This window comes from Eublepharis macularius, chromosome 4 (assembly GCF_028583425.1).
Source record: "Eublepharis macularius isolate TG4126 chromosome 4, MPM_Emac_v1.0, whole genome shotgun sequence".
Classification (NCBI taxonomy): Eukaryota; Metazoa; Chordata; class Lepidosauria; order Squamata; family Eublepharidae; genus Eublepharis; species Eublepharis macularius.
In genome coordinates this window covers 23,964,970-23,989,619 of record NC_072793.1, presented here as the reverse complement: position 1 = coordinate 23,989,619, position 24,650 = coordinate 23,964,970, and the positions used below count along the sequence as shown (strand labels likewise).

Genomic DNA, 24,650 nt, shown 5'->3' with positions numbered 1-24,650 from the left:
TGTATTGGTGTTTTTCACGGTTTGCAGCCGTTTCAGAGAATAAATAGCACAAATGCTTTGGAACAAATATAGTTTTTTAACTTAGTGTGGGATGACATGATAGCCAGGCACTCTTTTTTTTCATAGAAGCAGGGCTTTTTTTCAGCAGGAACGCGGTGGAACGGAGTTCCGGAACCTCTTGAAAATGGTCACATGGCTGGTGGCCCCGCCCCCTGATCTCCAGACAGAGGGGAGTTGAGATTGCCCTGAGCGGCGCGGAGGGCAATCTAAACTCCCCTCTGTCTGGAGATCAGGGGGCAGGGCCACCAGCCATGTGACCATTTTCTCCAAGGGCAACCCACTGAGTTCCGCCACGTCTTTTCCCAGAAAAAAAGCCCTGCATAGAAGAATATTCTCGCTCCCTAGTAGTTAATTTTCTGCTTGGGTAAGCTACCGGGTCTCTCAAGCTGGCAATTTCTTACATCAAATCATCATTTAATAATATATTTTCTTTAAGCTAAGGATCTTTAGGTGCTGGTGCCAGTTTACACTTAAGCTTTTCAGTTTCAAGCTTTAGCTTGATTAAGTTTATTTTTCTGTATTTTCTCTTTGTACTTGTTATGTTCTTTCTATCTGTCTATATCTTTATCTTTTTATTTTTATCTCTCCCATCTGGAGTTTTCAGTAATTTATCTTTCAGCATCTTTTCTCAATGACATTTTTTTTCAATACTTGATTTTATGTATAGGGCCCATTTGATCTGTTGGATGGCACTTTCCTCTTTCGCCTCTTGTAATAGGTCAATTAACAAGTTTTCAACACTATTATACTATTCTGGCTTTGGGAGTAACCCAGAGAGATAAAACAAGTCTAAAAATAAGTATAAAAACCTTAATGTCTCCGAGCTCCGTGAGAAGCGTCCAAACTACAAGCCACCATTTTCCTCCCCTGCGGCTTTCATAGGTAAGAACACCATCACTAAATCCCCCCCCCTCAAATTCTCTGTTTTGAGCACTCACCTCATAACACTTCTTTTGTTTTGCTTGGGCCCATGCTATATTGTCTCGTACTATTTCTGACATCGCTTCCAGCTTGTCCCTAAGTTTCACCACAATGCATAGCCAATTTTCTCCTTTCCTTCCAGCTCTCATGTATTAAGTCTAACAGTCCTCTGACTTTTCTTCCAAACATAAACTCAAACGAGCAGAAAACTCGTTTGGATTCTTGAGGTACTTCCATTCTTTGAATGGGTTCTTGAGGTACTTCCTTATATACAAACACCAGATAGGACAACTTTTCATCCCTGTCACTGGGTTTGGTTTTCACATAAGCCTGAACCCCATTAAACGTTTCTGACCGGCCATTATCTTGTGGGTGCCAGACAGTGATTTTCAAGTGCTTTATCCCATAGCACTTCCATATAGCCTGCATCACTTCAGATAAAAACACTGTGCTGTGGTCTGATAATATTTCAGTGAGAAAACTTTTAATTTTTTTTTGTTTATTGGAAAAGAAAAAGACAATAAAAATTCATAAAAGAAAAAACATTAACAGAATATATAACAGCACATTTGAGAAAATATTGCTCTTCTTCACCTCCTTACTAACTTTATTCTCTGTTTTTGTATTCAGCATTTTAAAATATTAATTTTCTAATTAGCCTGCTTCCATAAAAACTGTTCTTAATATTTTCTTAATTATCAGCTACAAAGGAATTCCATTTTTCCTGAAATTCTAAAATTGGTCTGTTACGCATATAGGAAGTTAATTTAGCCAGAGAAGCATATTCACACAATTTGCTCAGACATATGGACAAGAATCTGCCTTCCGTTTTGTTGCAAGTACTACCTTTTCCATATGTCACCATATCACTATATATCACCATATCACCACATATCCCATATATTAATATACCACCATATATTTAAAAAGCTCACTATGTATTTTTGTAATATTACTGGGTAAAATGTTTAATAATATATTTTTAGGATTGAACACAAAGTGAAACTTTAACATCTGTTGCATCTCTTCATGAATTTTTATCCAATATCTTCTCACTTTCTTACATGTCCACTACATATGATGGAGCGTTGCATCCAGACATTGGCATTTCCAACACCTTCCACTATAATCCTTATTGGTTCTTGCCAGAGCCTTAGGAGTGATATACAATCCTGTCTTAACATTTGACAGCCTGTAAATTTGATTTCTTTTGTCCATAAATTTTTCCATTGATTCATAGAGAAACTTTCTCTCAGATTTTGCATCTATTTTATCATATGATTTTTAACTTGTTCTGATTCTGTGGCATATTGCCGTAGGAGTTTATAGACTTTTCCTAATAAGTGCTTTAAATCTCCACTGATAGTTATTCAAATACTGTTTCCTTTCTTAATCTGCCATCTTCTTTGGATAATTGTTCCTTGAGTTTGAACACCATTTGACAAAACATCAGCCATGGGATATTTTTTCCTAGAGCATGAATTTCTTGCCACTTTTTTTTTATTTCCTTGCTTATCCATCATATATTCATAGTTTACATAGTCTATTTTATTTTTGGTAATAGCATCATATTGGTGATGCTAGTGGTGAAATTGGTGGACTTAATCTGTTTCTGCATTGAAACAATATTCTTAGTAGTCTATCCCTCAAAATATTGGTACCATCTTGCTTTTGAATAGCTTTTAGAGATTTCTTAACCCATAAGAAGTTATGAATTCCTTCCTTGGTGTCTGTTGTCTCCAACTTTGTGTCTTTTGTTCGGATTTATAATCCAATCTGATACTCAAATTAATGCGGCCACTTGGCAGAACAATTTGATATTTTGTATCACTAACTCACCCTGACCTGGATAGCTCAGGTGAGCCTGATCTCATCAGATCTCAAAAGCTAAGCAAGGTCGGCCTTGGTTAGTAATTGGATGGGAGACCTCCAACGAAAGCCAGGGTTGCAGAGGCAGGCAAGAGCAAACCACCTCTGTTAGTCTGTTGCCATGAAAACCCCACCAGGGGGTCACCATAAATCAGCTATGACTTGAAGGGGTCACCATAAGTCAGCTATGACTCTACCACCACCACCACCACTAAACCCACCTTGCCTTTTTTCATCTTGTAATATTTTCAATCTTATTCTAGGTTTCTTCCCATTCCATACAAAATCATTTATCGTTTTCTGCCACTTCTTTAAAATCTTCTCTTCTATATGGATTGGCAGCATTTGAAATAAATCCAATGAGGGTAAACTTTGATAAACATCTGCAAGCTCTGAGACTGGGTAGATAATGAACTATGTGGTAGGAACATTCAAATTTTGGGTAGCTTTCTCAAAAGTGGCCTAGAAAATCTGGGGATTTTCCTGTACTACATATGAGGTAAAATCTTTAGCTGTCAATGTTGGAGGATTTGGACCCTCTACTTTGATTCTCTTGCTCTTGTTGAAGCTGTTTTTCCTGCCAAATATCCTCATTTTTCAGCTTATTCTTTTATTCCTCTGCCTCAAGTTTAAGCTTCTCTTTTTATATTTTTATCTGTTGCTCCCACTCAGACTCCAGTTTCTTTATCTGTTGTACCCTCTCATACTCCAATTTCTTTTCTTCAACTTTGTATTTTTTCAATAGGCTTCAGGCTTCTTATTTTTTCAAGTCTAAATTTCTCTTGTAATTTCAGAGCTGTTAAATCTGTTCTGCTCTTTCAGAACCTCCGTGTACTCCGGGGATACAGAAGTAACCTCAGAAGTTGCTCGAGTTCCTACTTTACCACTTTACAATGTCTGGTGCTAGATCAGGGACACACTTAATGTCTCTACAGATTTTCCCTCATAAGGGATCCCCAACTGTATACACTTCTTAAATTAGAGAGTCTTCCTTCATTCCCAGAAATGCTGCCATTTTTTGCTGTCTTGTGCCCTGTACTCTTCTCAAATATCAGTAAACGACTTCCTTTTTCTTTCCTCAAGTGATTTTTTTTGTCACCCACCTAGATCAGATTTTTGGGATTTGCTCTGGTAGCCTTACTTGTCTATAAACTGAAAACATTTTTGGACCAGATTCTGACTTTGGTGAAATGAAAGGTCAGCTTAGGGTTGCCAGCTCCTGGTTGGAAAATTCCTGGAGACCTGGGGGGAGGAGTTGAACCTGGAGAGGGCGTGGTTTGGAGAGGGGAGGGACTTCAGCTGGCTATAATGTCATAGAATCCACCCTCCAAAGCAGCCATTTTCTTCAGAGAAATTGGTCTCTGTCACCTGGAGATTAGTTGTAATTCCGGGAGATCTCCAGCCACCACCTGGAGGCTGGCAACCCTAGGTCAGCTTTAGATGTTGCTGTTCTTTTGCTGTACTGCTGCTCATGTAAGTAGGCTGTTTTGGATCTACCAGCTCCCTTAGACTTGAGCTAGGGAATAGAATTTAATTGGTTCTTCCTTTCGTGCTTGCTGGACACTGAACCTAAATGCAGTTTTTTGGGGAAAGCTTCATCTGAAAGTTTCTCTTTTTAGATGTCTTGAGCATCCCATAGGAAGCTTCATGGATTGTCTCTGCCTGCCTATTTAAATACAACATTTGATAACACTTGGGAATTTTTTTCTTAAATAAAAAACCCTGTATCTGATGAGTCAGACTTGTGAGTCTTCTGGGTGAGACTTCAGAAAAATCTCCTTAGGTCAACTGTAGTTCCTTCTTTACATACCAGTTCCAGGTCAATTCATCAAGGGTACACCAGCAGCGTCAAGCAAATACTAAAAGGAGAAACTGGTGCTGGTCTTAAGCCCACTTGGACTCAATCAGGCTGTGGTGACGCAGTGGGGAGAGAACTCAGCACCGTGCAAATAGCACTGTTGTTGCTTTTTTCATTTCCTTAAACGTTTGCAATCTCTTTCTTGAGGGAAAAAGGAAAGTAATCATTCTATAAATCCCTTGATGTATTTTAAGGACCTTGACATTGATAATTCCGCAGCCCTAAAAGAGACAGGTGACATAATTTGAAATGTAATGGCATTCAAGAGGAGAAGTAATAAAAGTTTTACTTTAGTATAGTATAAAATACTAAGCAATATAACCTAACTGGGGAAGCTGGGTTATAAAATCGACAACCTGTCTGATGAGGAAAGTCACAGAAATAACATAGGATTGTGAGGGTCCACCTAGGACACTGCAAAAAAAAAAAAAAGTATGTGTGCGTATTCTGTAATGTATTCTGATAACATATTTTTCCAGTCTTAGTAGACTTCCTCCAAATTAAGTTTGAGAAATGCTCTTCAGGCTTCAAACTGTGCTCAGTGGAGTGGTAGGATACTTAGCAATATCTCCAATAATGTTCAGGTAGCACTTGTTTATCATAAATCAAGTTTAGCTTAATTTATGAATGCTATAGTAACTATTGAATGGACTGCCGATGAACAAGCATCTGCTTGTAAAGACAAAATGTGTATGCCCAAAATCAATTCCATACATATAGGGCCTTTTTCCTGGGAAAAGAGGTGGTGGAACTCAAGATCGCACAATGATGTCACTTTGGGTCAGCTGAAACAAGGGGGGAGTTTTTTAAAGTTTAAATTGCCCTTCACAGAAATGGTCACATGGCTGGTGGCCCCGCCCCCTGATCTCCAGACAGAGGGGAGTTTAGATTGCCCTCCACGCTGCTCGGCGGCGCAGAGGGCAATCTAAACTCCCCTCTGTCTGGAGATCGGGGCGGGGCCAGCGGCCATGTGACCATTTTTAAGAGATGCCAGAACGCCATTCCACTGAGTTCCCGCTGAAAAAAAGCCCACAAAAATGGCTAAGTTACAAGTTCTGCTTCCATCCGTGCCTTGTTTTGCTGCCCTTATTTCATGAGCTGCATCTCTGTAAGAGTTAGACTTGAGTAATTACAAGCCAATATCAAATATGCATTTTTAAAAATGTAGCTCTTGTGACTAGGGAGGGAAACAGATTCGCTCACCTTCCTTTTCCCTGCTCTTGGCCACCAAGAGGAAGGGTTGCATACCAGGTAGCTGCCACTAGCCTGTCCCCTAAGGTCACAGGTAGGACTAGATAGACCAAGCTCTGACCCATCTCTTTCCCAAACACATGCTCCAGTCTTGATTTACCAGACTGTGTTTATACCAAGCAGTCAAAGACATTTATCAACTCTTGGCTTCTGGGAAACAAGCTTTATTGGAATAAGGGAGAGAGAGAATGCAAATGAGATTTCAGAGGAAATTGAGATTTCAGGGAAATCTCAGATTTCAAGGAAATTGGGAAGGAAGGCAAACAAATCCTATCTACGCTTTCTCTAGCCATGATTTATTTTCGTCTAAGTCCTAAAAATTCATTTGATCGGAGCTTCTCACATCCATCCTTGGTTGTCGAGACTTTACAGGGTATCCTTTTTGAACAAGCTTTTAAATGAGTTGGCTCTCTCCTTGAGGCTGAGTTGCTACTGTGATGGGCAGTTTTTCATTCCTACTACTGAGAATGGCCAATGGGAATGAAATTGTCTTGGAGGGGAAGGTGTGTGTGTTCTCACACTTTTGCACAAATAATGAGCCCAGACTCCATTGGAAGCTTAGTGAAGGCTTAGTGTTGAGAGCAAGGATGCTGGCACAGTGAGCTAAGCTTCTCTGGGGAGCTTATTCCCACAAAGAAAATTAAAACCAGTGAGGGAACATATACAAACAAAGAACACAGATACACAAGCCTTATACTGAATGAAGACCATCAAGGCCTGTCTTTATCTATTCAGACTGGCAGCAGCATAGAGGTCTTTCATATCAACTGCTTCCTGGTCCTTTTAACTAGAGAGTGGAACTACACGAGACGCGGGGGCGCATGATGGATCCTGCAGAGTTTTCTGGGAAGTGTAGTTTTTTTTAAAAAAAAAAAAACCAGCCGCTTGATACAATTCTCAGCTGGGCAGAATTGCAACTGGAAGGACTCTCTCTCTTTTTCAAAAATCCTCCAGGAGCTCGTGATGGGGGGCGGCGGGAACGATGTAACAGGAAGCAGGAAAAAAGCCAAGGTTTTTTTGCACGAGAGAGAATCCCAGTCCCTCCATTTGTTTTTCTCCTGGCAGGTAATTGCACCGCTGATTTTATTTAGTGTGTGGCTTTCCCCCTGCTACCTCCTGTTACATCCCCTCCTCCATCTCCGAGATCCTGAAGGAAAACCAAGCTGAGTGAATTTTTGAAAGAGAGAATCTCTCCAGTCGAGTGGCTGTTCTCCCCCCCCCCGCCCCCCGCCATCCTGAGTTCCTGGAAGATTTTTGGAAAAAGAGAGCGCGGCCCCCTCCAGTCGCGATGGTGCCTGGCTGAGAATTGCATTGAGCGGCTGGGTTTTTTTAAAACTACCCCTCCCAGGTAAGCTTGTGGGACCCAACAAGTGAAGACTACATGTCTGGTGTCTTGTGTAGTTTGGCCCAGAGATGCCAGGTATTGAATCTGGGACTTTCTGCATGCTAAGCAGAGGCTTTTCCACTCCCCAGGCCACATCCTCTCCCTAGTGATGCGATGCTGCTTTACAAGTGTTTCCTGCTGGACAGATCCCAGAAAGTGGTATTCCTATTCTTCTTCCTGGGACTTTTCCTGTGCAGTTGCTTGGGGTTCAGTCTTGTTGCTCCTTGCCGTGTAACATCTACTTGAAGTTGTTGGGAATGGTCATCCAGAGATTTGGAGGGATGCATCATATGGTGACGATGCCCTGCTCTATTTTTCTTCTTTTCATCAGAACTGGATGAAGCTGCTGCTGTTCTGAACAGATATCTGGAGCTGGTAATGAGTTATGACAGTGAATAAATTGAGGCTCAATTTCAGCTTCAGCTGGAAAGGTTAGCAAGGAAAATGCCTCTGTAGGAAGTATGCTCTCCCTGAAAGATTAGGCTTGCCGATGTGTGTGTGTGTGTGTGTGTGTGTGTGTGTGGTTGTGTGGTTGTGTGTGTGTGTGTGTGTGTGTCTCACTTTGCTTCTGGAACTTCAGATAGAGGTTGTACACCAGAGATGGCATTTAACAACTTAAACTGACTACCCAACAGTATTTGCTACTGGAACAAAAGGGGCTTACCATCTCATACTGGAGAGTTAGTTGGATGCACAATATGTATTTTGTTTTGTGAATTTCGTTTGGTTATCCTTATGTTTGTATGCATAGTTCAAGAAGCTGTGTTTGACCACTTAAAACTCTAAATAATTTGGGTCCAAGGTAGTTGAAAGAAAGTACAGGTGCTGTTGTTGCTGTTTTCCAAATGAGGGAGATGTATGTTGGTGTCTTCTGGAAGGGATTCTGTCTAAGGGATCAGATCCATGGCTTGGGGAACTTAAAACTTGGTGATATCTCCGGAGGTCAAATAGCTTCCTGGACTTGAAGCACCAATTAGAAACTTTTGTAATATAGCCCATAATCCAGGATAAAGTGTAGGCACCTGCTTTTGCAGCCAGAACTGTTGAATTTTTTAATTTAAATATAAATTCCTCATTTGTTGTTACTTCTATAAGTTCTTCTTGTAATTCTGGAGATTCTTCTGTGTCTATAGACTCTTTTGCTGTCTCTTAAGAGACCCAGTTCAGAGTCGCCTCCCCTGCTCCAGTACCATAGAGACCGGGTGAAAACACTGGAAATCTTACTTACGTTTGACATCTTCCTCCCATTTGTATCTTGGTAACCATGAGCTGAGTAAGACTTTGTGTGGGTGCGGAGACTAACCACAACACCAATTTTAGAAGAAAAAAAATCTTTGCTTGTAATGGCAGTCAAAAAGAAAAAGCATACTGTTGAGCAACAGCTGACTAACAGTATCTGTGTGAAGGAAAATAAAATGAGTATTAAACACAATCTCTTCTCTCTCGATTTAAAACATACTCCTTGTAATAATTTAAGGGAGAAACAGAATAATCTTAAAAAGGGGTCATTTTGTAGAAAAAGAGCTGGAGGAACTCATTAGCATAACTCATTAGCATATGCCACGCCCCTTGACATTGCCAGAAATGGGTCATTAGCATAACTGATTTGCATATGTCACACCCCCTGACATCACCTATCCTGGCTGTTTTGGACCCAATCCTGGCCATTTAGGGCCAAAATTGGGCCCAAGGGCAAAAAGGGGCTGAAAATGGCCGAAAACGGGCCCAAAATGGTCAGGATCAAGCCGCTGCTGAACAGGAGAGTGATCCACCACACATCAGAGGCCAGATCTGGGCCGTTTCGGCCCCAATCCAGGACAAAACGGGCCCAAAATGGCCGAGAGTCAGGTGGACGGGGCCACATGACATGTGACCTCTTTGGGGAAGTGCTGGAACTGTGTTCCTGTGCGTTCCCCCTCGAAATGAGCCCTGATCTTAAAGTTTCCAGATTTCTTATTTGGGCTTTGTTGGTTTCTGTACATTGTTCACCATCCTGTCAGCCTTCTCGATTTTGACCTCTGCTCTGATCACTCCCTTTATGTATGAGTGTGTAATCCTGTCTGTGTCTGTCTCAAAGGACAGAAATTCTCCTATATAATTGATTAGACCACTCCTACGCTATGTGATGGGAAATCTCTTGGTACATAGAAAAAGAACCATAGAAGGTTCTTACTGCTTCCACTGAATACATGCTGTTTTCCCCCAGGCCCTAGAAACAGGTCAGTTGTTTTCCTAGCTAGCTTCATCAACATATAAATTAACATCCTGCTACCTCTGCAAACTGGAAGTTACTCGAGGGAAAAACTTGTTCTGCAACCTCTTGACTACCTTTAAAAGCAGTTCTAGTTTAGCCTCTGAGAGTTCAGAGTGGTTGCAGAGCCGTAAATTTTTACACAGATATTTGGAGTGAAGTATTTTTTTTCCACCACAGTATCTTGGATAATTTTAGCTGTTGTCGCTGACAAATAACACTTCACAGTCTGGATCTTATTCTACCTACTTTGAGCTTTACCAGAAAAATGCTGCCTGCACATCTCCTATATGAAGATGCAACCTTAGGTCAGTGCAATCCTATGCAGAGTTATTGCAGTCTAAATTAGAGATGGGCATGCAGTACGAACTAAAAAAAGCCACGAACAGCCCAATCTGCTGTTCGTGAACAAGCTGTTTGTTAGGCCCCATTCTAAATGAACAGGTGGTCATTGCAAGCCTTGTTCGTTGCTGTTCATCAAGCCAGACAATCTGGCACCTGCAATCAATTCCCTTGGCAACTGGAGGCAGGGACTGCCTGAACTCTGTCTGAACTCCTGCTGTTGCCCTGGAAACCCCAATCTAAGCCCAATTTAGCTTGATAGGCAGGTCTTCCTTTCAAGTGTGGAGCTCCAAATTTGTTACAACAAGGGTGCAAAGAGCAGGGGGGATGGGACAACGAGGGAGAGTTTTGCAGACAGTGAGGGAGAGACAGTTGCTGTTGGCATTTTGAGAGGGAGACAGGGAGAGTGCATTGGAGCTTGAATTTTCTTTGTGTGTTGTGGGATAGGGATCTACCTCTTCAAGTTCCAGGGCGGCTGCCAGGCTCTGGGCCAAGCTATTTATTACTGGTACCTTTCCTGCTGCCTGCTCAGGTAAAGTTTCTGGGAGTGGTGCGGAGGGATCTACCCCTTCAGGTTCCAGGGCTGTTGCCAGGCTCTGGGGCAAGCTATTATTTATTATTGGTACATTTCCTGCTGCCTGCTCAGGTAGGGTTTCTGGGAGTGGTGCAGTAGGGATCTTGATGGCTGGAGGAGAGCCTGCTGGCCCGCACGAACAATGAACATGTTCGTGAACAGGTCATGTTCATCAGTGTTTGTTGTTCCTGGATGGCTACGAACAACGAACACCATGTTCGGGTTTTTTTTCCTGTTCATGCCCATGTCTAGTCTAAACTCACTGAAATCAGTGATCACAAACCAGAGCAACTCTGCAATAAGATTATACTGTCAAACTCTTTTTTTGATTTCAGACCTTTATAAAGGTTCCAAAAATGCTTGCTTTTTAAAAAAATCTGTGGCACTTGCTAGAAAATAGAAGATGTGGCTTGTTTTGTCAAGTCAAATCTGTGCAGCATGTTCTTTTGATAAAGAGGAACCCCTTGATTATCTGTCTAAAATAGTTACAGTTGGAAAGTCAGCAAATGAGCTATTAAGTATGAGCCACAATGAAAGTCAATGATAACTGGCTATTTAGTAATGTTTTCTGGCGCCTTGATAAACTCATATTATCAGGAATATAATGGGTCTGCTCTCAAATGAAAAATCCAGATTCTGCACTGAGGTAAGTGAACATCTTACAGTCTGAATAACCTCTGCAAACACAGTAGATTTCAATATGTTTTGTGCATAATTTTGCTTTCAAGGCTCAAATTTTCAGGGAATGATTTTAACAAATCCTGGTTTAATAGCAGAAGGTTCAGACCCTTTCCGGATCATGAGACTTGTGGTAGACGCAGCCCACATGCTTTTCTATGCTTTCCCATCTGCTGCCAAAGGAGAAAGCTAAAGAATGTCAAATCTTGCATTAGATAATAACATATTGTTGCATCTAACCCTGTGGAAGTACACAATACCTGCAGTTCTGGCTACCACGACGATGTTTTCTTGACGGTGTTTTTCTAAAAATGCACCTTCCACCACTCATATGTCTTGGCTGCATTCCCTACAATTTTGTACATTCTGTAACTTTTAAGATTAAAAGTGGTTCTTAATGAGAACTCTGAATCCAAGCTGTAGTGACCCTTGGTGTTTTGTTTTTTTTAACTCTAAAGCCTAAGGGAGGTTAGATAACACACGGTCCACAAGCAGGGTCTGAGATGCTTGTGGTCCACAAACTCTTCTTGGAAGCCTTTGAGAATTCCATCTCATTTCCTAAAGTGAAGTTATGGTTATGGCATGACAGCATATATGTTAAAGGACTGAAACTGAAGAAATCCAAAATCTGTGAGTGGTGCCATAACTTGTAATTTTGTTTTGCAACCTTTGAGGTCTGGAATACAACCCTTGTTAGATCCCCAAAAAATTCTAAAATCAGCACATTTGCAAATATAGTATTACAGCCGACTCAAAAACTCCTAAGTTAATCTCAACAAATCTACTTTGGGGTGAAGATGCCCAGAGATGGAGCCAGTCTCTCCACCCAATATATTTAGTTGCATCTTATTTTTGAAAGAGACACGTGGAAACTACATTTTCATAGTTTTTTACACAATGGCGTGACTTCAAAGGCTGCAGATATCTCCCAAGGCTGTCGTTGTTGGCAGTCACTACTGTAGCTTTCTTTTACTAACTTCTGTATTCTTGGTTGCTCAGTTCTGCTCTTCAGCAGCCTTCCTCATGCCTCCCTCCCACTTCTCCTAAATGATATTACCCTCTTTCCATCTGTTTATGTTGGATTTCGTATACTTGCCACCCCTTTCTCTCTTTGGAACAGAGGCTGGATTAGATAAGTTAAATGTCCAGGTGGAATTCCACTGTGAAGTCTCCCTGCCTTATCCTGGATTGTGGATTTCCATGGGAAATCTGCCTACTCACTAGGGTTGTCAGATCTGTCTTACAGCCAGGGGTCATTTCGTAGAAAAAGAGCTGGAGGGACTCATTAGCATAACTCATTAGCATATGCCATGCCCCCTTGCCATCACCGGAAGTGTGTCATTGGCATAACTGATTTGCATATGCCACACACCCCTGACTTCACCTATCCTGGCTGTTTTGGACCCAAACCTAGCTGTTCGGGGTCAAAATTGGGCCCAAAATAGCAAAAGGGGGCTGAAAATGGCCGAAAAGGGGGCCAAAATAGTCAGGATTGGGCCGCTCCTGAGTGGGAGAGTGATCCACCACCCGTCACAGGCCCGATCCGGGCCGTTTTGGCCCCAATCTAGGCTGAAACTGGCCCAAAATGGCTGAGAGTCAGGTGGGTGGGGCCACCTGACATGTGACCTCTTTGGGGAACTGCTGGAACTGCGTTCCTGCGCATTTCCCCTCGAAATGAGCCCTGGTTACAGCAGATCTCCAGATGATGATTATCAGTTCCCCTGGAGAGAATGGCTGTTTTGGAAGGTGCACTCTATTGCATTATGTCCCACTAAGGCCCCTCCCCTCCCCAAACCCCACCCTTCCCAGCCCCCGCCTTCAAATTTTCAAGAATTTCCCAATCCGCAGTTAACAAACTTCCTACTCAGTCCAATTGATTCAGTTAGTGCTCCTGTGTTCAATATATTGAATATCATACATGCTCATGATGCTTATATCAAACATAGCAAGTAGAATAGCATGAATAGCACTAGCAGAATTTAAACAAAGTGACGCAGTTTCTCGTGCTTTCCTAATTTTTGCATTTTTTTTAAAAAAAAGAAAAGGTATATGCCATCCCTCCAGGAACCGTCTTGGGTTGACTCTAAAAGTAAAAAAACAAAACAAACAATAAAATATTAAAAAACAACAGCTGTTACACAGAAGTAATTTTTGCAAAATGACTTTGCCAGAAAAGAAACCAAATTCTATTTAAGATGGAATTTAAAAGCAACATTTGGGTACTGACACAAGTCCCAAATGGTACAAGGAGACCTACAAGCGAGTTATATCATGGGGACGTGTCACTTGGTTTCTGGCACCATGTGGTATTGTGACTACTATGCAATATTAGGAATCAGTGCAATATTAGGAACCCAAGGTATAAATGACATCAGTGGTGTGCACTGTATTTATTAAATAAAGGAAATAATTCTGGAATAGATTTCTCTAAGGAGTCATTAGAGTGAAAATTTACATGACCCCATGTTTTTCGTTTTCTAGGTGTGACATATGCAGCAAAAGGGTACTTTGATGCTCTGGTTAAAATGGGGGAATTGGCCAGTGAAAGCCAAGGATCTAAGGAACTGGGTAAGTCAAACAACTTAATGCTGTCAATAGAAGGGTCAGCTTAAAGTTCCTTTAAACAGGGATCCCACCACTAAAAAAGCTGCATTTATACAATACAGGACATCCTCTTATTTGTGAGGTTGTTAGAGTTTTAAAATGGCCAAGTGGTGCTGCTTCCATATAGCTTGGATTTAGGTTCCTTTTGCATTTGGCCTACTCATCTCAACAGAAAAACACCCACTGATTTATCTTCTGTCCTCCCCCCTCTTCCCACAGTGGATTTTACTCTTTAGAAATACGTGGGGTACTGCCAGTTAGCCTCCGTAAGACAAAAGGCCAAATTTGGAGCACTTTGTACTGTGTGAAAATCAATATGCTGCTGTAGGTTAATAGGTTAAACATAAATTCTTTAATCTTTTTAAAAATTAACTCTGTGCTGTGTGCCTGAACTGATTCATTGACTGACCACCTGTATGGAATACTCAAAATAACACTGGAATCTGTCCACACCCACATGCAGCGTATACGTGAATTTAATTTCGTTGTTCTTAATATGTGGTCTGTTATCAATCAGGCAGGGGATTGTCATTTCGTGGCTCCCCGTGAAAGCTGGGACATGTTGGGTTTTGGCTTGTGACACATAAACAAACATAAGCCAAGGTCTAAATGCTATGATGATGTCTGCCAGAAATGATGTGTAATGTCAAACACAGAGGAAGATAAGCATTCAAACTCAGAGAGTGGAATTCTGAACTTGCCTAGAGTGTATGTTCAGGATCCCTTAACATAGATACGAGAGCCCTTCTCTCAGCCCTGATTAAAAGTTATAGCGTGGAGTCCTAAAAACCTCCTTGGGCAATTATATTGTATGCTGACATTTTTATTTGTTAAAACTCCCAAATTCCAAAAATACTTGTCCCAAGATGACCTGTAAAAAGTTAAAGACCAATGCAGAGGCAATTAAAACAATAAAGATTCAGTATGCCTAAGTAAGCAATATTACATCTGGTTTAATAAAACATCTAGTTTTAATTTCATTACACTATAGAAAATTTTTTTAAGCTGAGCTTCCTATGAAAATAAAAGGTAAAGACAATACCAGCCCCCGTGAGTTTTGCTCAGTGAAAGAACACAGATGCAGAGGAGTTAGCCGTGTTAGTCTGTGGTAGCAAAATCAAAAAGAGTCCAGTAGCACCTTTAAGACTAACCAATTTTATTGTAGCATAAGCTTTCGAGAATCAAGTTCTCTTCGTCAGATGCATGGTACAGAAACTGGTCAAATATAGAAGAGGAGGGGGGAGGAGAGAGAAGATGCAGTTAGGGGGGGGAGAGGGAGGATGCAACCAAAACATTCCTTTGCTAGTAAATGTAAACATCTCCTTTTGGTGTGGGGATCAGTTGGCTTGTGTGAGGCTTCAAAGGAGTTTGCCGTGTTAGTTTGTAGCAGCAAAACAGCTAGACCATCCAATTCCAGTGCAGTATAAGCCTTCGATAACCACAGCTCTCCCCGCCAGATGCATCTGACAAAGAGAACTGTGGTTACCTATCACTTCCCTTGTCCTCCGTTTCCCATTTGTACAGCCTTTTAAAAATGTTTGGTTAGCAAGACTTTGGAGTGGGAAGGGGAAGAGAGCCTGAGACCTTCAGCAAATGGCTTCTAATGCATGGCCTTAGCTACTGTTGTAAACTGAGAGCAACTTTATATAATGGAAAAATAGAATATGAATAGCTATATTAATACATTCACGTGTTTTAAAATTTGTTTTAATGTTTTTATTGTTTGCCACTTTAGGGGCCCTAAGCTGGAAGGAAAGGCAGCTTTATAATGTTTTACGTTTTAAAAGACTCAAATAAACATTAAACACAAACATTGTATTTGGTGAGAAACCGGAAAGTATAGATGGCTCTGTTTGGCCGACTGTGAAATCTTGTCCGCGTGAGCCCATTGTAAGCGACCCAAACCGTAGACCTGCACCATGCTAGGTTAGCAAAAACAGCTAGTAATTGCTATGCTAGATGGTAGTCCAACCCTCAAGAGCAGTTAACTTGAGCAGCAACTTGAGCCGCCAGAATTCTAGAAAGCTGATGTTATTTTAAGAAACACATCTAAATTTGTTTTAATGTGGAACCATGGCCTGTAGGAAACTGGATTTGTGCAGACTAATTGCTAGAGGGCTAGAACCATTTAAAACTTTACATCAGTCATGAGTTTGCCTCTCAGCTATTCATCTAAGACAAGCAGGCACATGTCAAATTGACCTTCTAGCTCTGGCCTACGTACTTGTCTGGGTACACAAGAAGTGTAAGTAGATTGTGCTTCTGGCTTTCATGCAGTTGTATCATGGAATTCCTGCGTGCTGACATTCCTCATGTGCAGGGGTCATTTCGTAGAAAAAGAGCTGGAGGAACTCATTAGCATAACTCATTAGCATATGCCACATCCCTTGACAATACCGGAAGTGTGTCATTAGCATAACTGATTTGCATATGCCACACCCCCTGACATCACCTATCCTGGCTGTTTTGGACCCAGTCCTAGCCATTCAGGACCGAAATTGGGCCCAAAATGGCAAAAAGGGTCTGAAAATGGCTGAAAAGGGGCCCAAAACGGTCAGGATCGGGCTGCTGCTGAGTGGGAGAGTGATCCACCACCTGTCAGAGACCCGATCCGGGCTGTTTCGGCCCCAATCCAGGCTGAAATGGGCCCAAAATGGCCGAGGGACAGGTGGGCAGGGCCACCTGACCTGTGACCTCTTTGGGGAACTGCCGGAACTGCTTTCCTGCGTGTTCCCCCTCGAAATGAGCCCTGCTCATGTGAGTAAAATGTGAAAGTAATTGTTTTTCTAGTTCCAAATTATTTATTCACTTACTACCTGACTTCATTTAGACCCCACATTTTTCCTCAGTGCAGACACAAAGTGACTTACATCAGTCTCTTCCCCTCTGTTTTGTCCTCACAACAACCCTGTGAGGTAGTTCAGGCTGAGACTGTGTGACTGACCAAGCATCACCCAGCAAAGTCCCATAGTAGAGGAGGGATCCAAACCTTGGTCTTCTAGATCCTAGTCTGGCACTCTAACCACTATACAACACTGCCTGTCCAAAGGCTAGATGGCAAGTTAGCACTGTGAAAATACATCCCAGTGATACGGCAGTTGTCAGACAGAGCAAGCGGAACAGAAGTGGGTAGCCGCCTCTACCAATTTACATGGCTGCTTTATATAGTCACAGACATGATCGCACTGATTACAATGGTTTCCAATCATCTTGATGTTAATGAGCAGTAAGAAAATGGTATGTGTAGAGGGGCCTTGGTTGATTGCATTATTTAGACCTTATCCTTTGAGTTATTTGGGCTAAAATATTTCTGTTTCTTTGTTGTAAAAGCAAGGCTTTGGGGAGCTAGGGCAGGAGGAATTTTTTTTAATAAGTATTAAAAGGGTGTCTGCTAGCTTGCAGCTTTTAAAAGTTTATATGCTGTTGGTTGTAAATTGCAGTTGTCTTTTGGCAGCCTATAAAGATTCTGTGTCTTGCATATTTGTATATATTAATACACCGTTGTAAAAGAAGACTTTGTGAAATGCATTGTATGCATGAGTTGTAAATTGTCGTACTCTGTTTGCATCTTATGTTTTACCTGGCTTAATGTGTCCGGTTATGTATAGTGCCCTATACGTACAACATTGACAATTTAGAACAGGGACTGGTGGCTGGTGGATCTCAGATCCAACCCCTTGTTTTTAGAATTCTCAAACAAGCCGCAGTCATCAAGGAAAGAGCTAATACACCTGAAAAGTAACAAGAGTCTTGACTTAGTAAGGTTCTTGCACAGTTGGGATGACTTCTTGAACCTTCCGGAAAATTCTTTGATTCCACTGAGAGCTTTTTCTGTGTCAGCGGCTTGGGTGAGGGCTTAGAATGTAAGCAGTACATGTGGGAGTATTAGCATGTCTGGATATGTGAACTGTACTCTTAAGTCTGGAATCTGATACTGTAATGCTTTCTGAAAGTCTTTACAAATATCTTAACTGTTTATTGAATTGTGCCTTTTTTGGATCCAAGTAGGATTGCCAGGTCTAGGTTGGGAAATTCCTAGAGATTTTGGGGATGGAGCCTGTAGAGGGAAGGGTTTGGGGAGGGGAGGGGCCTCAGAATGGTATAATGCTGTAGAGTCCACCCTCCAAAGCAGACATTTTCTCCAGGGGAACTGATCTCTGTCACCTGGAGATCAGTTGTAATTCCGGGAGATCTCCAGCTACCACCTGGAGGCTGGCAAGCCTACCTTCAAGACAGATATCACAAAGCTGACAAAACACTTCCTGATAGTTTAACATCAAACTTCAGGAATGCAATAGGAGTAAAAACCTAGCAGATGATGATGAAATCGAGGAAGGGGTGGGGGGACAGTGCAAACAGAAAGGCAGTACTTACGTTTGCCCATCTAAGACTTCGTGAAACGAACGTTTTCACTCTTTTTCTGAAGATCTTGAGAAAAGGAAAGGAGACTGACATTCATCCTTAAAGCCTTGAACATCTTGAGTCCAGGATACTCGAGACCAGCATTTTGAATTGTACCCAGAAACTAACTGGAAGTCAACGCAGATCTTGAAAAACGATGTAAAATGCAACTTGTACTAATTGACAACTGGGAAACTGCCTTCTTTATCTATTTAGAAAGGATTGGATGAACTTCTAGATACATAAAGTCTTGGAGGTTAGTTCATATGGTGTCCTAATGTGAACACGCTACATGCAATAGAGAGTGAACATTTTGTGCAAACAAATGCATACATTTGTAAATGAGTGCACATTTCTCATCCATAACACACACGCACCCAACTTTTGCAACTGGTGGGATTGTATACAGGAAGCGTATTCTTGTATCTACATACATAAGCATGGATCATGTAGTAAAATTAGCCCCATAACCCAGCAGGTATGGAGCCTGCGTGCTAGGAAACAGTGCCTTAGATACTGCACCAAATCATGGTTTGCTCTAATCATAGAGTGATTCCGCACACGTTGGATAATGCACTTCCAATCCTCTTTATAGATAATTTGGAATGGATTTTTTGTGTGTGCGGAACAAAAAATCCACCTCAAACGATTGATAAAGTGCATTGAAAGTGCATTATCCAACGTGTGTGGAATCAGCCATAGTTTGTAATACAAACTATGAGCTGCTTGTCCTTCTTGTTTTTCTGACTACTCTGTTTTCCTAACTCTTGGGGTGGTGGCCTCCAGGGGCAGAGCAGTAGTCCCCAACTGTGACTCATCAATTCAGATAGCAAGTCAAATTATAGAAGAAATTACATCTTAGAAATCCACTTCAAACCACGGTTGGTTTGTTGGCAAATTAAAAATGATGGCATGTCAATTTGGACATTGTGGCAAATCATAGATAAATTTCCAGAATGCTTGAGTTGAACCGATATGAACTGTCCTTGAGAAGTAATAAACAGTTGCTTCTTTTTGCCTGCAACACTATAGTTGAGTATGTTGAAATAGAGTTAACTTTATGTGATATACCTTGCTTCATTGGACTTATATCAGTGAGTATAAATCCAACAGAAAAATCTGCTTAATAGAAAGAGCATGAAAGTACTAGTTATGGGATATCAAGAGTCTTAAAGTTTAGCTCTGGTGTTTTTGCAAAATGTAGAATACTGCTGATTAAGACTTACACTCTAGAGCTGCTGTAACTGTGTAATTCCTCCATAACCTGGTTCATAAACAGTACTTGGCTATAGTACTTGAAAAAAGAAATATTTTTTTAAATTGGTTTCTTAAACACCTTCCTTCATGCTTACTTGAAGGTAAATGAAGATAGCAGGATTTTTTGCTAAGACCTTGAATGCATCTGTTCTGTTTAATAAGTGAATGGACACCTTGGCAAAATGTTCTCATGTTCTCCTTTTATTCAAGTTCACACTTGGAGTAGAAGTAGGGCTGCCAGGCCCCCTTACCCTCCTGGTGGGAGGGGGGAGACCGGGATCTTACCTCCTTCTTTCCCTCTTCATGTTCTGTTTGTGAGGGAGGAAGGCATGGGAACGGGCCTCCCAGGCACACTCTCACTGCTGCATGATGACATCATTCCCGGCGATGTCACTGCACAGGCACAAGAGTGTACATGCACTTCATACCGGGTCAATTTGAGCCTCAATCAGGCCCAATTTGGCCCATTTTGGGGCTCAAATCGGCCTCCGGCGAAGCATGGGAGTGCTCTCGGGGCAACATGATGACGTCAGTGACATCGTTGTGCCACCCTGGGAATGTGCTTGGGAGGTCTGTTCCCATGCCTCCCCCACTGGCCAGGTAAGTGGAGGTGGGGGGTGGAGGGTGAAAGTGGGGGATCCCCCACCTCCACCGGGGAATGGGATCCTTAAGTAGAAGTTCTGATCATCAGTTTTTTTTTTAAAGAATTTTTATTGGATTAGAAACATATAATAACAATTATAATCACATTCTTTAATTTTTTCTAATTCTAACCCCCTCCCTTCCCCCCCCTTTTTATTGACTTCCAACAGTTTTCCAACCCCCTATCCACTTTCGCTCTACTCCTTCATATTTATTTTATTTGTTTATTATAATATACTTTCAGATTCTTCTAAGCACTATTTCCACTTCCTTTCACATATAAATTGTCATATAAATTGTCATATAAATAAAATCCTCTTAATCTATCTTCTTCATTAAAACTACTAATAATATTCATTTTGATAACCTGTGTTTTATCTTACTCCTTCTATTCTCTTCAATATGGGACAAACAATTTGCCCCCCTTTATACATCAATTCCAATACTTCTATACACATACTTATTATACACACTTATTGTCATTTGCTTAGGCTTCTGTTCTATATGTTGTTCTTTATCTATACATATACCATAAGTCTAACAATTAGACCTATCTTTGAATTTACGTATGTATGTATATATTCACTCTATGTTATACGGTTATCTTTCCAAAAAATATAGATTAGTTAATTTCTATCCCATTAATTCTCATAATATCAACGCTATTGCTACTTAATATAATACTTAAAAATCATATAAAGTTGCTTAGAATTTTTCCATTAACTCTCCACCCCCTCGGTATAGTCACTTCTCTCCTCCTGTGTACCTCAATAATTTTCAAACTGCCACAGTTCTCCTCCCACCTCCCATTTTTTCACCAAATATTGTTTCAGCTTTCCCCAGTCCATGTTAAACTGCCCTGGATCAAGGTCTCTCAGTTTTCTTGTCATTTTGTCCATCTCCGCCATGTACAGCAATTTGTAAATCCAGTCCTCAGTAGTTGGCACTTCTTGTACTTTCCACTTCTGCGCATACAAAAGTCTGGCTGCTGCCGTCATATAGAATATCAATGTCCTATGTTGTGCTGAGATGTCTTCCATTCCCAAGTTCAGTAGCAGGAGTTCTGGGTTCTTGTTAACTTGAAATTGTAAAATCTCACTCATTACTCTTATTATTTCCCCCCAGTACTGCCTAGCTACCTCGCAAGTCCACCACATATGATACATTGATCCCTCATGTTTTTTACATTTCCAGCATTTATTAGACATATTCGAGTTCCCTAGCGCAATCTTCTTTGGCGTCAGATACCAACGGTAAATCATTTTGTAAATATTCTCTTTAATATTGGTACATGTCGTGATTTTCAATGTATGTTTCCACAAGTATTCCCACGCCTCCATTGTTATTTCTTTGTTAAAGTTTATAGCCCACTTCACCATTTGCACTTTGACTGTCTCATCTTCAGTATACCATTTTAACAACACTTTGTAGACCTTAGAAATTTCCTTTTGGTCTTCTTGTAAAATTACTTTCTCTAATTCTGAGTCTTCCATCCTTATCCCTCCCTTTGCACAGTCTGAGTAATAAAGATCTCTAACTTGTCTATATTGAAACCAGTCGTAGTTTGGAGACATCTCTTGTTGCGTTCTTATTCTTATTTTAAAGGATTCTATTTGAGTTATCTCCTTATACGTTAAACACTGTTGTTCATTATCGACCGTGCTTGGATCTATTACTTCATATGGAACCACCCAGGAGGGAATTCCTTCTTGTAGGTATTCTTTGTACTTCTTCCAAATTGTGAAGAGGCTTCTCCGAATATAGTGATGCAGGAACATAGAATCTGCTTTTACTTTATCATACCATAGGTATGCATGCCATCCAAATAATTTTTTGTATCCCTCTAAGGCCAGCAGTTTGCGATTTTTCAATGTGATCCAATCCTTCAACCATACCAGACAGATTGCATCATAATAAAGTCTCAAGTTGGGCAGTTGCATTCCCCCTCTTTCTTTTGCATCCTGTAACACTTTCATTTTCACTCGAGGCTTCCTGCCTGCCCACACAAACTCTGATATTTTCCTCTGCCATTTATCAAATTGCTTGGAGTCCCTAATGATTGGTATCGTCTGTAACAGAAACATAACTCTTGGTAACACGTTCATCTTGATTACTGCAATTCTTCCCAACCATGACAAGTTCAGCCTATTCCATTTGATCAAATCATGCTCTATTTGAGTCCATAATTTCTCATAGTTATTCTTAAATAGATCTATATTTTTTGCAGTCAATTCAGTTCCCAAGTACTTCACCTTACTTGTTACCTCACCGTCTGTTATTTCCGTTAATAACTGTTGCTTTTGTTTAATCATATTCTTACATAAAATCTTTGATTTCTTTTTGTTTACATAGAAACCTGCCAAGTCTCCAAACTCTTTTATTTTTTCTATTACCTTAGGCATGTTTTCAATTGGATCTTCCACAATTAACATTATATCATCTGCAAACGCTCTGACCTTATAGGAAAAGTCTTTTATCTTTATACCACGGATTGCATTATCTTCTCTAATCTGCATCATCAAAATTTCAAGAACCAAAATAAACAACAATGGGGATAGCGGGCAACCTTGTCTTGTACCCTTTCCGATAATCAGTTTTTTAGTCAGCTCGTCATTCACCACAATTGCTGCACTCTGGTCTCTATAAATTTCTCTCACTGCTCTTATGAACCTTTCCCCCATTTGTAGCTGTTCCATGGTGGCAAACATAAAGTCCCAGTTCAAATTGTCAAATGCTTTTTCAGCGTCTACAAAAAAGAAACCAACCTCCTTATCACATCGCCTGTCATAGTATTCTATAGCGTTTATGACTGTCCTTAGGTTGTCTCTGATTTGTCTATTTGGTAAAAAGCCTGCTTGTTCTTCTCCAATAACTTCGGCTAGCCACCCCTTTATTCTCTCCGCCAAGATCTTTGCAAAAATCTTGTAGTCATTATTAAGTAAAGAGATAGGTCTGTAGTTTTTAACATTGGTCAAGTCCTGTCCTTCTTTGGGGATCAATGATATATTTGCTTCACTCCAGGTATCTGGGATCCTTTGGTCCCTCATAACACCATTGATCACCTCTTTTAAAAACGGTACCAGTTCATTGGCCATTGCCTTGTAAAACTTAGCTGTGAGTCCATCAGGCCCTGGCGCTTTTCCCAAGTTTGTTGACTGTATTGCCTTCCTTATCTCTTCTTCTGTTACTTCACTGTTTAGTTTAACTCTCCACTCCTCGGACATTACTGGCAGCTTCATTTTCTCCAGATATGCGGCTATCGCATCTTTATTCACTTCTTTCTTATCATACAATTTAGCGTAAAATTTATAAAAGGCTCTGCTAATAGCGACCTGTTCCAGGTGTACTTTATTGTCATCACATATTTTATTTATTATCTTTTTCTCCTTTCTTTTCTTCAATTGCCATGCCAAAAATTTCCCAGGTTTGTTCGCCCCTTCAAACGACTTTTGATTCAGTCTTTTCAGATTCCATTCCAATTCTTTATTATTCATGGCCGTCAACTGCTCCTGAAGGATTTTAATGTCCTGATATATTTTCTTTTTCCCTGGTCTTTTCTTCAACTGGATTTCTTTGGCTTTTATTTTTTCCATAATCTCCTGTCTCTTCTCCTCTTTTTTCCTTCGGAGTCTTCCATTTAAGTCCATTAATACACATCTGATTACTGCCTTGTACGTGTCCCATACCTTGTTGGTTGGTACTTCTTGAGTCATGTTGTACTGTATGAAGAATTTAGTCTCCCTTCTCAACATTTCCATATTTTCTCCCTCTTGCAACAAATCCTCATTTATTCTCCATCCTTTTCTCTTAGTTCTTTTTCCAAATTTCCACATAATTGGGTTATGATCTGAGCCTACCATAGGCATTATTTCTACTTCCTTAGTCCAAAGTACTAAGTCCTTTGAGGTCCAGATCATATCAATACGCGATAAGGTAGAGTGTCTTGCAGAGAAAAAGGTATACTGTCTGATTGTGGGATTCTGCGTTCTCCACACATCTTCCAACGCTTCCTGTTGCATTAATCCAAAAAAAGTCTTTGGTAATAATCCTCTTTTCTTTTGTGTAGTGGCTGATTTCTTGTCTTGTTCCAAATTCGTAACTCCATTGAAGTCTCCTGCAAGTATTATCTGATCATATGAAAGTTCATCTAGTTGCTTCTTTAAATCCTCAAAAAAGCACTCTTTAGCTCCATTAGGCGCATATATTCCAATCACCAACACTTTCTTTAAGTCCCAAATGCATTCCACTGCTATAAATCTGGCTTCCCCATCTCTAATTATCACCTTTGGTTGCAGCTCTTCTTTTATATATAGTACCACTCCCCTTTTTTTCTTTTTTGAGGCCGCTACAAATTCAATGCCCAATTTACTTACTTTAAGGTATTTTACATCCTGATTTCTAATATGAGTCTCTTGTAAGCAAACTATATCACATTTCTGTTTTAATAGCCAGTGGAAAATACTTTTTCGCTTATTAGGTGAGTTAAGTCCATTTACATTCCACGATAAAACTTTGCACTCCATATTCAAAGCCTTGTTGTTGGTAAGTCTTTTTCATT

At 40.7% G+C, this 24,650-nt stretch overlaps 1 protein-coding gene across 3 annotated transcripts in view; it reads left to right on the top strand.

Annotated features, from left to right (window-relative positions):
- BAIAP2 (BAR/IMD domain containing adaptor protein 2) overlaps positions 1-24,650 on the top strand; it is a 183,950-nt gene that overhangs the window by 47,213 nt on the left and 112,087 nt on the right. For all 3 annotated transcript variants that reach the window (XM_054975927.1, XM_054975929.1, XM_054975928.1), the window contains exon 3: positions 13,670-13,756. In XM_054975927.1, coding sequence (XP_054831902.1) covers positions 13,670-13,756 — 87 coding nt within the window. The remainder of the gene's footprint in view (positions 1-13,669; positions 13,757-24,650) is intronic.